This window comes from Lepisosteus platostomus, chromosome 10 (assembly GCF_059453375.1).
Source record: "Lepisosteus platostomus isolate fLepPlt1 chromosome 10, fLepPlt1.hap1, whole genome shotgun sequence".
NCBI classification, from domain to species: Eukaryota; Metazoa; Chordata; class Actinopteri; order Semionotiformes; family Lepisosteidae; genus Lepisosteus; species Lepisosteus platostomus.
The window spans coordinates 22,833,071-22,844,820 of record NC_142620.1 but is presented as its reverse complement, the minus strand read 5'-3'; the positions used below and the strand labels follow the sequence as shown (position 1 = coordinate 22,844,820).

Sequence of the window (11,750 nt, the reverse complement as noted above, 5' to 3'; positions counted from 1 at the left end):
TAAGACTATATATCACTTGGAAGGCCCTGTGATACAGAACCCTATGCATGCGAAGGATCTGTGTGTTTATGCACTTTTGTGTTAAGATATAGATTCTTCTATGTCCACATCAAGTCAATTAAGGTAAGAAAAACGTGTAAATTAAATAACGAGAGGATTGCTTGAAACTTACCATGATATAGCATGTACTCATTTAGAAGAGTGCTCAATGTAAGACACCCTACAACAATGTTATAGCATTAGAAAGAATTAGGAAGATGATCTTCTGACACAGGAATTATTTTAACAGAAAAGTTAAAGGATCCATTTATGCAAAAACAAAAGAGCCCTAGATGGCAAATGGGTATCAAGGTGACTGCATCGTAAATACAAACAATCCAAATAATGCCAAAGGCCTCTGTTAAAAACCAATTCAAATGTTTCAGCTTTAAGCTTCAGTGTGAAAACAGGCTCTTACAGGAACTCTGTAATATCAAGTTTCCATTTTCTTGGAACTACATTTCATTCTTGGAAAAACCTTAGAATTATGTTAATCATCAACGATGTCTGAATGAGAAAAAGTTTGTGCAAGGTGAGATTGCACCCTGGAGGGGACACAAGTCCTTTGCAGGACAAACACACAAGGACAATTAGAAACCCCTATGTGTTCAAAATATGCGAAGGAGCCAAAGCATCTGGCAAAAAATGACTACACACAGATAAGGCAGGCCTCCTATCCATTGCAGTGCACCATCAATTAAACTGTATGCTACAGCGTTGGAGGACAGCATGATAGCACAGTGATTAGCATGGGGTCATGGGGTGCTAACTGTGTGGAGTTTGTATGCTCTCCCTGGGTTCATATGGGTTTCCTCAGGGTGTTCCGGATTCCTCCCACAGTCCAAAAACATATTGGTAGGTTAACTGTCTTCTAGGAAACATGGCCCTGGTGTGAGTGAGACTGTGTCTGTGTTTGTGTCTGTCTGCTCTGTGATGGACTGGCGTACCTTCCAGGGTGTATCCTGCCTTGCACCCGTTGCTTGCTGGGAGAGGAGACCCCCCCCCGTGAGCCTGACCTGGAAGAAGTGGTTAGAAAGTGGATAGGTGGTGTGGATTTGGACTGTGGCAGACAATCAGAGCACAGAACAAATCCCACATTTAAACAAGCACAACACAAACTCCACAAAGTCAAACCCAGGTCTCTGGAGTTGTAAAACAGCAGTACTACCTACTATGCCACCTGCTTTTAAGAAACCAATGGAATTCCTGATAATTAATTACTAGCATCCAAATGAAGGAAGGAGGATTGAATGCCTCATTTGGAACCTTTGTTAAGCTCTTGAACCTAAAAAGAGAAAAGCATGTAAAGTGCACAGTGACATTACATAGAAGCTGTTTTGAGATGCCTGTTCAGTTAAATTTCTTCACAGTTTAAACTCATTTCAGTTCAATCTCTTTAATAATCTATGAGTCAGTTGTTGCAGATATACTTAACAGACCACTGAGGTAATCACTTAAACAACTTTGGGGAAGCCAACCTGTACATTTACATACATTGTCGTCTCTTAGGAAGTCTCATCATCTGACCACTTATCTTATATCAAATTGGCTAAGACATACAAATATGTTATTGCTTAAATCCAAGTGTGAGCTGAATTCCTACTTGTGCAATTTACAACACAAGAGATGTGATCTTTATTTCAGTTTCCTGAACAATTCACCTTTGCTTTGTTGTCTTCCAGCTTCATGATGATAAAAATGCAGGAGGCACATTCAAGTATACTATATCGCTGGTACTATACCAGACTTTTTTCTACCACAGATACTGTTTCCAACATCTAAGAAACAGCTGACCTCCTGGGATTTTCATGCACTACAGTCTCTAGAGTTTAGAGAATGGTGTGATAAACAAAAAACATCCAGTGAGCGGCAGTTCTGTGGGCGAAAACACCTTAATGAGAGAGGTCGGAGGAGAATAGCAGGACTCGTTCAAGCTGACAGATAGGCCACAACTATTCAAATAACCACTCTTTACAACAGTGGTGTGCAGTGGGGCATCTCTGAACGCACAACGCATCAAACCTTTAAGCGGATAGGTTACAGCAGGAAAACACCACGCCAGGTTCCACTCCTGTCAGCTAAGAACAGGAAGATGAGGTGACAGTGGGCACATGATCACCAAAACTGGACAATTGAAGACTGGAAAAACGTCACCTGCTCTGACGAATCTCGAGTTCTGCTGCGACATGCAGATAGTAGGGTCAGAATTTGGTGTAAACAGCATGAATCTGTGGATCCATCCTGCCTTGTGTCAAGGCTGGTGGTGATGTAATGGTGTGGGGAATGTTTTCTTGGCATACATTAGGCCCCTTAATACCAATTGAGCATCATTTGAATGCCACAGCGTACCTAACCATTGTTGTTGACCTTGGGCATTCCTTTATGGCGGCAGTCTACCTGTTTTCAAATGGATACTTCCAAGAGGATAATGTGCCATGTCACAAAGCACGCATCACCTCAAGCTGGTTCAGTTTACTCCAATGGCCTGGACAGTCCCCAGATCTCAATCCAGTAGACCACCTTCGGGATGAGGTGGAACGGGAGGTTCACAGCATGAATGTGTGATGCTACTGTGTCAGCAAGGACCAAAATCCCTAAGGAATGTCAAGCACCTTATTGAATCCATGTCACAGAGAATTCAGGCTGTTTTGGAGGCAAAAGGGTGCCCTATCTGATACTAGAAAGGCCTAATAAAATGGCCACTGAGTGCACAGTATATATTACATAGTATCAGCAATAATAAGCATTTTGTGGGCAGGGCATTGGTGACAATCACCAATTTTCAAAATGTTACAAGTGTAGTTGATTGAGTTTTATCCTTAAGCTGAAGGTAACAACCCATGGACATATCACATTGAAAAGGTGTTCACAAAAAATAAAACCAATTAACATATTGATCATCAGTTTTTTATTAAAGCAATAAATCCATTTCACAGTTTAAATACTCAACATTGGACAAATCTTGACATTAACCTGCCATCACCAGCAGAGGTTTTCATCAATTCTTGTTACACAAAGTGGACAAAGACTAGGGAGTGGAAGAACTGAATCTACAAAGTTGTGTATTAAAAAAGCTCCCCCACGAAGAAATTAGTTTCATAGCAAAAGAATTTAGATCTAAAGTCAACAGTAACTTCCAAGTCCATTCTCAAAAATTATACCCCAAAAAAACTGTACAACAGGACTGCATCCCACAGCGTATGCATCTTGAGGGTGCTAAATGTTTATGAAGCTTTACGGTTCAATAAGCATCTTTACAATCAATTGCAAATATCTTCGAAACTGAAGAAAGCAAGATATATTACAGACCAAACTACCACCACGTTTCACCTGACAATGCAGCAAAGCAACTCCAGTTGTGGAGGGCTACAGTGTTTACTTGGTTTAATTTCATACCTGCATTGAGAACTGAGCTAATTACGAGCTTACCTTGACCAATTTAGTCCAACTCCAAGTAGGTCCATAGTTTTACATGAGAATGACCCTGATCTTCCTGTAAAAACCATCTAATTTTGCCTCAGAGAACCCTTCTGTTATTGAAGAATCAAAAGTACCATTTAAAATACACAGGGCCTATGCTTTTAACTACTTTTGTGTTGTCAGAATCTTTGAAAATGCATTCTCCAGTACATTTGGTATCCATATCAAAGTGTTTATATTGCTGCATATATACAAGACCAAATTTATAACTTTAGACTACAGGTATTCTGTAAACACAGAATTGCATTTTTAGTCACTCACTGGGTAAAAGATCTTGTAACCCTGCAATACTTACACATGACCTCCTTTATTTCATTTAATATTCATGGTGTGATCAGGAGCACACTGAATTGTGACCAAATACTTTGTTGCAATATTTTGCACAATTAGGGTTGGTTTACAAAACTCCAGACAGCTCTAGTTCTAGACAAACTTGCCTAACACAGGGCTAATTTAGACCTGTGTGAAAACAGCTCCCAGTGTTTTTAAAATCCATGGTGCATCTACAACTGTTTCAACCTAGACAAGTCTTTACACCAGATCTACAGAGTTGAGTGCAGTCAATATGTGGGATGATCTGCATTTCAAACTGTATAGAGAAAGTGTGAAGTCAATGTAAACCAAAAAACTCCAGTTTGCAGTGTTTATTGGGAAAACTAATTTAATCTCCCTACACCACAAGTGTTTTAATGGTCTTTATTGAACATAAAAAAAATCAGAAGCCCTAGCTACAATGGCAGTATAAAGACCAATAAGGATAATTACAAAACAATGGTTTTGCACAATTCTGACATTTACTGCAAGTATACATAATATCAGAAGAAAAACTACTTTACATTAAGTCAAAAACACAAAAGGGTTGAGGCTTCTTTGACAGGAAAATTATAGTATGCACCAGGAGGAAAATAGCAGGGCAAATACAAATACCATCCAGTAGAATTCTAGATAGTTGGAAATGCAAAAATAAAAAGTTGGTCAACTGCAGTCTGAAAATACCAAATGAAGTAGTTTGGGACTGCAAAGAAATTTTTTGTGATCACTGCAGTCACAGGATCTACCAAGACTCACCTTGAAAACAAAGTTAAAAACTTCAGAGCACCTGCCTCCAGTATTGTTTTAAACATCACTGACTGTAGCCACACTGCAAATGCGTAATCTAGACTTGCCGAGTGCAGCTGACCTCATTGCTGAGTCTCGGCAGACTGTGAGCGAGAGCGGGAGCGGGACCGGGACCGAGAACGAGAGTGGGAGCGAGAGCGGGAGCGGGACTGTCTCTTTGGGGGCGGGGGAGAGTGGGATGCAGATCTGGATCTGGACCGGGACCTGGACCGGGAAGGAGAGCGGGGGCCACTGCGGCCCGTGGTCTTCTTCTCCGGGGTGCGGCTCAGAGAGCGCGAGCGAGTACGAGTGCGGCTGCGATTGCGGCTCCTGCTGCGGCTCCGGGACCTGGAGCGACTCCTGGAGTGAGACCGGCTGCGGGACCGGGTGTAGCTACGGGATCGGGAGCGACTTCTGCTCCGGCTGGAAGAAGCAGAGAAAAAAAGTTACCAGCAAGGAACACAGATCACAACCGGTTCATTTCCTGCAGGGTGCAAGTCCACAGCTCAAGCCACACAGCCAGGGGCACCCAGATATTTCAGTGAAGCTGTGAATAACTTGATTGGATCCATCGGGTAATTGGGAGTAGTCAACTCTCCTTCCAGACTTCAGCTCAACAATCTTTTAAGGTTGTCCATAAAACCATCAGGACTATGGCTCTTCAGAACAGGACTGCCGAGCTCTTCTGTTGGGTTCCCACTGTAGAGACCCTACAGCAGAGATGCTCAAGTCCAGCCTTGAAGGTCCACTGTCCCCAGATTTTCATTCTAGCTAGATTTTCATTAACGCCTAATTTGAAATCAACTAACCAATTTGTCTAACCATGACAAAACAGACAGGTATCTTTGAATACCTATATTGACAGGTAAAAGTATGTGCCTCATCACATTCTGCATTTACAATGATTCATACCGATGTAAATGACATTTGTAGTCACTGGCACTATATGCCCCTTTAACAAACGCTGTTCACTGCCCTTTAGGTGTTTTATCTTTAACCACAATATAGTTGACTACCACACACTCTTCCACTGAGAAGAATGTCAGGACATTCACCTGGCAAAATACACAACCATATGCAAATTGGTCAAGTACAAGGATTAATGAGTGGTTCTGGAAGCTGCATTATTAAACTTTTACCAATCAACTCCTAGAAACTAACAAAGCTTCAGCAGTAGATATGTGAAATGAAGCTAGAATTTGAAGTCATATAAAAAAACATTCAAAATGCCAACAAGGTGTGGTTTAAGTAGTTTTGGCTGTACGTACTTCCTCTTGCGATCCTCAGTGAGTCTGAGCTTGCGTCCATTCAGCTCTGTCCCATCTAGTTTATCAATAGCATTCTTCATATCACTGCGAGAGGCAAACTCAACCACACTGAAAAGAAAGAAAATTGCATTTTAAACATTAATGGTTACAGTAATTTACAGAAGTGTTATGCCTTCTCAAATGGGACCTTCACTTTAGCCTCTTTAATAAGGTTTAAGAATTTCATAAGACTACGTTGAGAAAACTTGCTTCCACAATAAAGCTACAGGAACTGCTACTTAATGACGTGTACTCATCTTAACTATCAATGCTGTGCTACAGCCCTATTCCTAAATGATGCGGTTCTTTCACAAAGTACTTACCCTTCATTCCTGTTGGTTCTGTGAGCATCCACAAAAGTCACCTCACCAACTTTTCTCATCAGATCTTTCAAATCCTGTGTTACAAATAAAATGAAGTTAAGGCATGGCCCTACAAAACTAATTTTATGCAGCTCAAAATATGTATCTGTCCAACATTGTGCGGACAGAATGACATGCCTTCTAAGAGGCATTTATGCATTTATACAGCCAGTCTGCAGTTCTGTGATCAAACATTAAATACTCAGAAGACTAACAGATAACTTAAGAGGGGGGGGGAATGGTTAAGGTTGTTCCAGAACACCTGTACTTATCCAGACAAGCTGCCACCTCATCTACAGCTGAAGACAGAAGAGTGTTCTATATTAAAATCTGAATATACATGTTCCATGTAAAACCTGACACCCTGTGCAGTGTCTGACCACTATATCTCAGAACTGGCTTTTGACAAAATATTAGAATGCAAAGCAAAGATCACATTCCAAAACAGACTAAATTCTCTAAAAATAAAATAAAATATAGCACACTCCAATTTAAATACCATGTATTAGTAAGCAAATAGCACCTGCCTCCACAAAACCTACATTAAAATGTATAAAATCAGATATCTGTGAAGAAAATAGTATCTGTCCCCCCACCCCCACCTATTTGGGGATTTAAAATTTCAAATAGCCTAATGAGCACTACATTTACTATGAAGGTCAAACAAGGATGCGTGTGTGAGGGGGGGTCAACTCCAATTCTAGAGTGGTGAATGCAAAATATTCATTTCTGCACCACCCCACATAATTAAGCTTGAGAAAAAAATTCTGTTTTCTGTTTACCCAAATCAGCATCACCTAGTACGTCTCATTGTAATTTAATTATACTTTATGTATTGGGTCTAATGAGAAATGAACATCTGGATCTTTGGAATGCTGTGGAAATTTTCTGAATCTCTGTAAACTTTCTAAACCTTCCCACCCACCACCCTGGTCACTATCCTCCCAACCCTTACATAATCCCCATCACATTAGCTTTGTGCTACTTACCGTTCAGAACCCAGGCAGACCTTAAGCAAAGAGCCACTTGTCCAAATAGCAAACCAGGACCAATGCAGTGCATAGCCTTTCAGAAAGGACCTTGGCCTTGGGGGTCTCGGAATCCAACTTCCACAAGTAAGGAACCACCACAGCAAAGAGGCGCCAACTGTTAACGCCACCCTTTCCGTCAGCCAACCGATTAACCAAACAGGGAAGGGGAAAAGGCAGGGAAGCCAGACCACGGACCCTCCAGACTGCAGCTATGGACCTCCTAAAGTTGACCTGCGCTAGACCACTTTCACCCGCTATGGGGCCCAGCCAAGATATAGACCACCGGCAACTGTGTGTAGGGAGAGGCACCAAATGGACACTATTCAGAACACACACCAGCAGAGGGCGCTATTCACATTAGACTCCCCCCCAGGTACATTCCTGTAAGGGAGAGATGGGTACATGCAACTGCGCACAACATAACAAAAGCAGCTGTTAAAAAAAAGGTTATATGCTCGTTAGAAACTTTGTTTCATTAGAAGATTTAAATCTATAAAGAGTAAGAATCTTCAATGTGTGTTGATCAACTTAACTATAAAACAGCAAAAGCAAAAAGCTTCTGAAGTTCCAGCATAGTGGAACTGAAAGGCCAAATAAGTACTAAGGATGAGAGAAAGATACACCTGCAAGGTTAGGGGTGGGGTTGTGAACTTGCTGCCAGACAAAGGTAAGCAGCTTCTCAAACTTCAGCTCTCAATTTGAGATTCCAGAGTGGAAGTCATAAATCTGCATTTAAAATCACCTTTAAAATAGAGGGAAAAAAGTGTGATGTTTTTAAAACAAATGGCAAAGGATTTTAATTTAAAACACCAATTTATACAATAATTAATAATAAAGCTGCTTCATATAACAGAACAAACACTGAAGTAATATGCAATTTCCACAAATTTAAAGTGAATCCTGTTGAGCCTCCTCACCTGCCAACTTATCCGAGAAGAGAGGTTTTCAACAATGATTCTGTGTTCTGTGCGCACTGGGGGGCCATACCTGAAAAGCAATCAAGATGGCTTTAAAACTGCCTTTTGAAAAAAAATCAATCCATTCCTACAGCTGACGCAGAAAACAAAAGGACTTAATGGTCCCTATACCAACACTGCTACAGAGAAGGGGTGTTAGCCCAGTGTCCTGGCCAAATTTCCTCCTGGCCTTCTAACAACCCCCATCTATGAATTGGCTTTATTACTGCTTTCCTCCCACTGATAACTGATGTGTGGTGACCCTACTGGCACACTTTGCCATTGCATCATCTAGGTGGGGCTACACATTGGTGGTGGAGGGGAATCCCCATTACCTTTGAGTGGAGTGTCTAAAAAAGCACTACATGTGCATTACAGACCCCCAGTCTCACACTTCTGAGGTCCCCCTTTCATATTACATGCTAGTGTACCTAAAGATCATTCCAAAAACTGAAAGTCATTTTAAAATCCAACCAAATCTGATTTTCTTTTACAATATTACTTGCAACTTCTAAACCTCTATATACCCAAAACATTTCAGAACATATAAATCACAACCTATTCTCATTTTATGACTGGGGGGGGGGCTCTTTGCAAAACATTTTAGGATCCCCAAATCACGACCAAATTCAAACATATTTCTTACCACAAACTGAAAAGCTTCATGAGCTTGCATAATTAATGATTTTGGGGTTCGAGGTGAGGTTCCAACAGAACGTGTTGTCTGGCTCTGAACAAGTCTAGAAACGGCGAGCTGTTGGCACAAGACGGCTGCTTACCGTGAGCCACTGCTGCGAGACTGGCGATAGCTGCCAAAGCGGGGAGAGAACCTGCCACCTCCTCCAGCGCCTCCACCACCCCGCCCTCTGCGAGAGCGTGCATGCTCGATGGTGACCCTAAACACATCGTAAGGCACACAAGGCTTGGGTCAACAAGAATTTCAACAACTTAAATACAGTACCATAGGAACAGATTTCATCCCAGTCAAGGTTTTATTTTGGCAGACACCTAACCAAGCTGTACAGTCTTCTCATTCTTGGGACAGTGATCATGCCTTAAAGCAATATGTGAAAAATCACTTTTACATTAAGGTGATCAAAAGTATACATTGGTAGTGAAATCAAAGTGTAAAATCAATTCAAGCTGATCAATCCCAACATTCAACTTTCAACAAAAAATTTCCAGTTCAGCAACTGTAAACAGCTGTAACTTCTTAGGCATATAGATGTAAAAATATACCTTTCACTGCAGAGTTCCTTGCCATTTAATTCATAGACTGCATCATCACCATCTCTGTGATCTTCAAACTCCTGCAGATTTAAGAAAGACAACAAAAATTGATGCTCTAAACGTTCTTATAATACACAAGCAATGTGAGCACCCGATTCGATAAAATATGATACAAACACACTAATAAACTTACCACAAACCCAAAGCCATTCTTCAGGCTGATTTCCCGAATCCTCCCGTAGCCTTTGAAGAATTTCTCCACATCTCTCTCCCTGGCGTGGGGACTCAAGCGCCCGATGAAGACACGACAACCGCTCATGTTTACAGCTGCACAAAGAAACGAAGTCTTAGCCTCCCACAATGTAAATATCAACTCTCCAATCACAACCTCCATTTCCACAAAAATATAAACCGGAAAACTAGCTATTTTAAACGTTCTCTCGATTACATTAGGAGAATAAACTCATTAGATACTTCAGCAGTCTAGAAACACGTTTAACCAACGCATTCAAAAAAATAAAAATAAATTAAAACACGTAAAAAGTCTATTTGTAGCAGACTATGTATGTGTAGTTATACCTATGGGGGATGAAGCAAGGTTCCAGATGAGTTGAATTTTTAAGAGTTAAAAATTGTTGAGGCTACAATACAATCATGAAATGCAAAGCTTCCAAAACGCCACATTAAAATCTAAAACGAAAATAAGATGGAGCAGCGGAAGCAATCCTTCAACACGGATACGTAAACCCGCGAACGCCACGGGCCATGCAGCACGTCCACGCTGTTTTTAGACCAAGCCTCGATGCGCTAGTCAGCTGACAGGAGCTGCAGCTCACACTAGGCCTTCTTTGGATCCCCAGGGGTGGCTGACGTAGCACAGGCCTACGCAAATCGACCAGCCTCTCCAAAGAAAATGCTAGGCCTGCAAAGCGACGTCGCCCATCACGACCACTGCAGGGCCTACGACACGCCATCTTCGCATCCAAACGTATATATGCTCAAAGGCAGCCATTACGGAACTTAACATAACGTAAATTCAACCAAACAATAAGAAAAAGAAAAATGTACCGTTTTTATTTTTTTCCCCATCCCTGAGCCACTTTACCTAGCTTTTAACATGTAAATAACAGTAAACAACTACGTTTCGGATTTTAACTAATCGCTCAGTTACCAGGGTAAAAGTTAAATATTCCCAAAGCTTAGAGATCTTTGTTCATGAAAATGTGGTTCTTCCATTACAGGAACAGAAAGCAAGGTAAAAATATCGAGATCACCGATCGACAAATGCGGCGCTGCAAACAGCGCCCCTCATGTTGTGTAAGCAAGAGAAAATTGGCGAAAATGCCGATTAAACACGTATTTTTTAAACATACACTGAATACTACTGGCGAGCAATCCATTTCTGAATTATTGCACAATATAAAAAGAAGCTACGTATACAACATTTAAACAATGACCTTCGCCGACTACCCACACACCTACCTACTGCTCCTTCAGATTCTCCGCTGGAAAATGGCGACTGCGAGTCCGCGAGCAGTACAGCGGAAATGGGCGTCAACGGACGAGGCGTATCCAAATTACCTAGTGGGTGGAGCATGGAATACAAACATCCAATCAACAGTTTTTAAGATGGTTGCGTCAGTGATCATATAAACACGTCACAAGCTAAGAGTTCTGAGACACCAACCTTTTTTCCTCTCTCGCGAAGTAAACACGAGAATGGGTGTAGTTGCTATAGCGAAAACCAAAACCGAATTCACTGTAATAGTGCGGACTGTCTATACTATGTTTTTATGTATGCGAAACTGTATTAATGTTTATCATACATAGTTGCAAGGAAGTGTTTGGGGAAAAAAGACTTGTATTTGTTGTCTAGAATAAATATCATGGGAGTCATTTTAGAGTACAACAGCGTACTAGAAAAAACTGCTCGGTTGTTTCAATGTAAAGGTGGTGATGCTCACAACGGGCCTACCACTCCTACCGTAACAGCCTTATGGTATTGTCGCTAAAGGGATTATGGTAATCATTTTAATAATTACCAATAACGAGTCATGATGTGAAAACAATTTGTAGTTAATTCAGTTATATTAAAACAAATTTAATATGTACATCTATCCATTTTCTAACCTCTTTATCCAATGCAGAGTTGTGGGGGAGGCAGTGCCTAACCTGGTAAGCAATGGGCACAGAGCAAGATAAACCAGTTCATCGCAGAGCGCACTCGGACACAAACACTTACATCAG

At 41.2% G+C, this 11,750-nt stretch overlaps 1 protein-coding gene across 1 annotated transcript; it reads right to left on the bottom strand.

Annotated features, from left to right (window-relative positions):
• Positions 1-2,930: 2,930 nt before the first annotated feature.
• Positions 2,931-11,101, bottom strand: srsf5a (serine and arginine rich splicing factor 5a). The gene is made up of 8 exons (XM_088648837.1): positions 10,986-11,101; positions 9,697-9,830; positions 9,513-9,583; positions 9,053-9,169; positions 8,235-8,304; positions 6,248-6,321; positions 5,886-5,993; positions 2,931-5,040 (listed from the first exon to the last, which is right to left on the bottom strand). The coding sequence occupies exons 1-8, from the start codon at positions 11,098-11,100 to the stop codon at positions 4,701-4,703; spliced, it is 1,029 nt and encodes a 342-aa protein (XP_088504963.1). The 5' UTR covers position 11,101; the 3' UTR covers positions 2,931-4,700.
• Positions 11,102-11,750: the final 649 nt, after the last annotated feature.

Excerpts from the sequence above, each read along its gene's own strand:
- srsf5a (XM_088648837.1), bottom strand. The coding sequence starts at position 11,100 with ATGCTCCACCCACTAGGTAATTTGGATACGCCTCGTCCGTTGACGCCC. Across the intron at positions 6,322-8,234 it reads CTTCTCGGATAAGTTGGCAG|GATTTGAAAGATCTGATGAG; the intron begins GTGAGGAGGCTC and ends TTTGTAACACAG. Across the intron at positions 5,041-5,885 it reads ACTGAGGATCGCAAGAGGAA|CCGGAGCAGAAGTCGCTCCC; the intron begins GTACGTACAGCC and ends TGCTTCTTCCAG.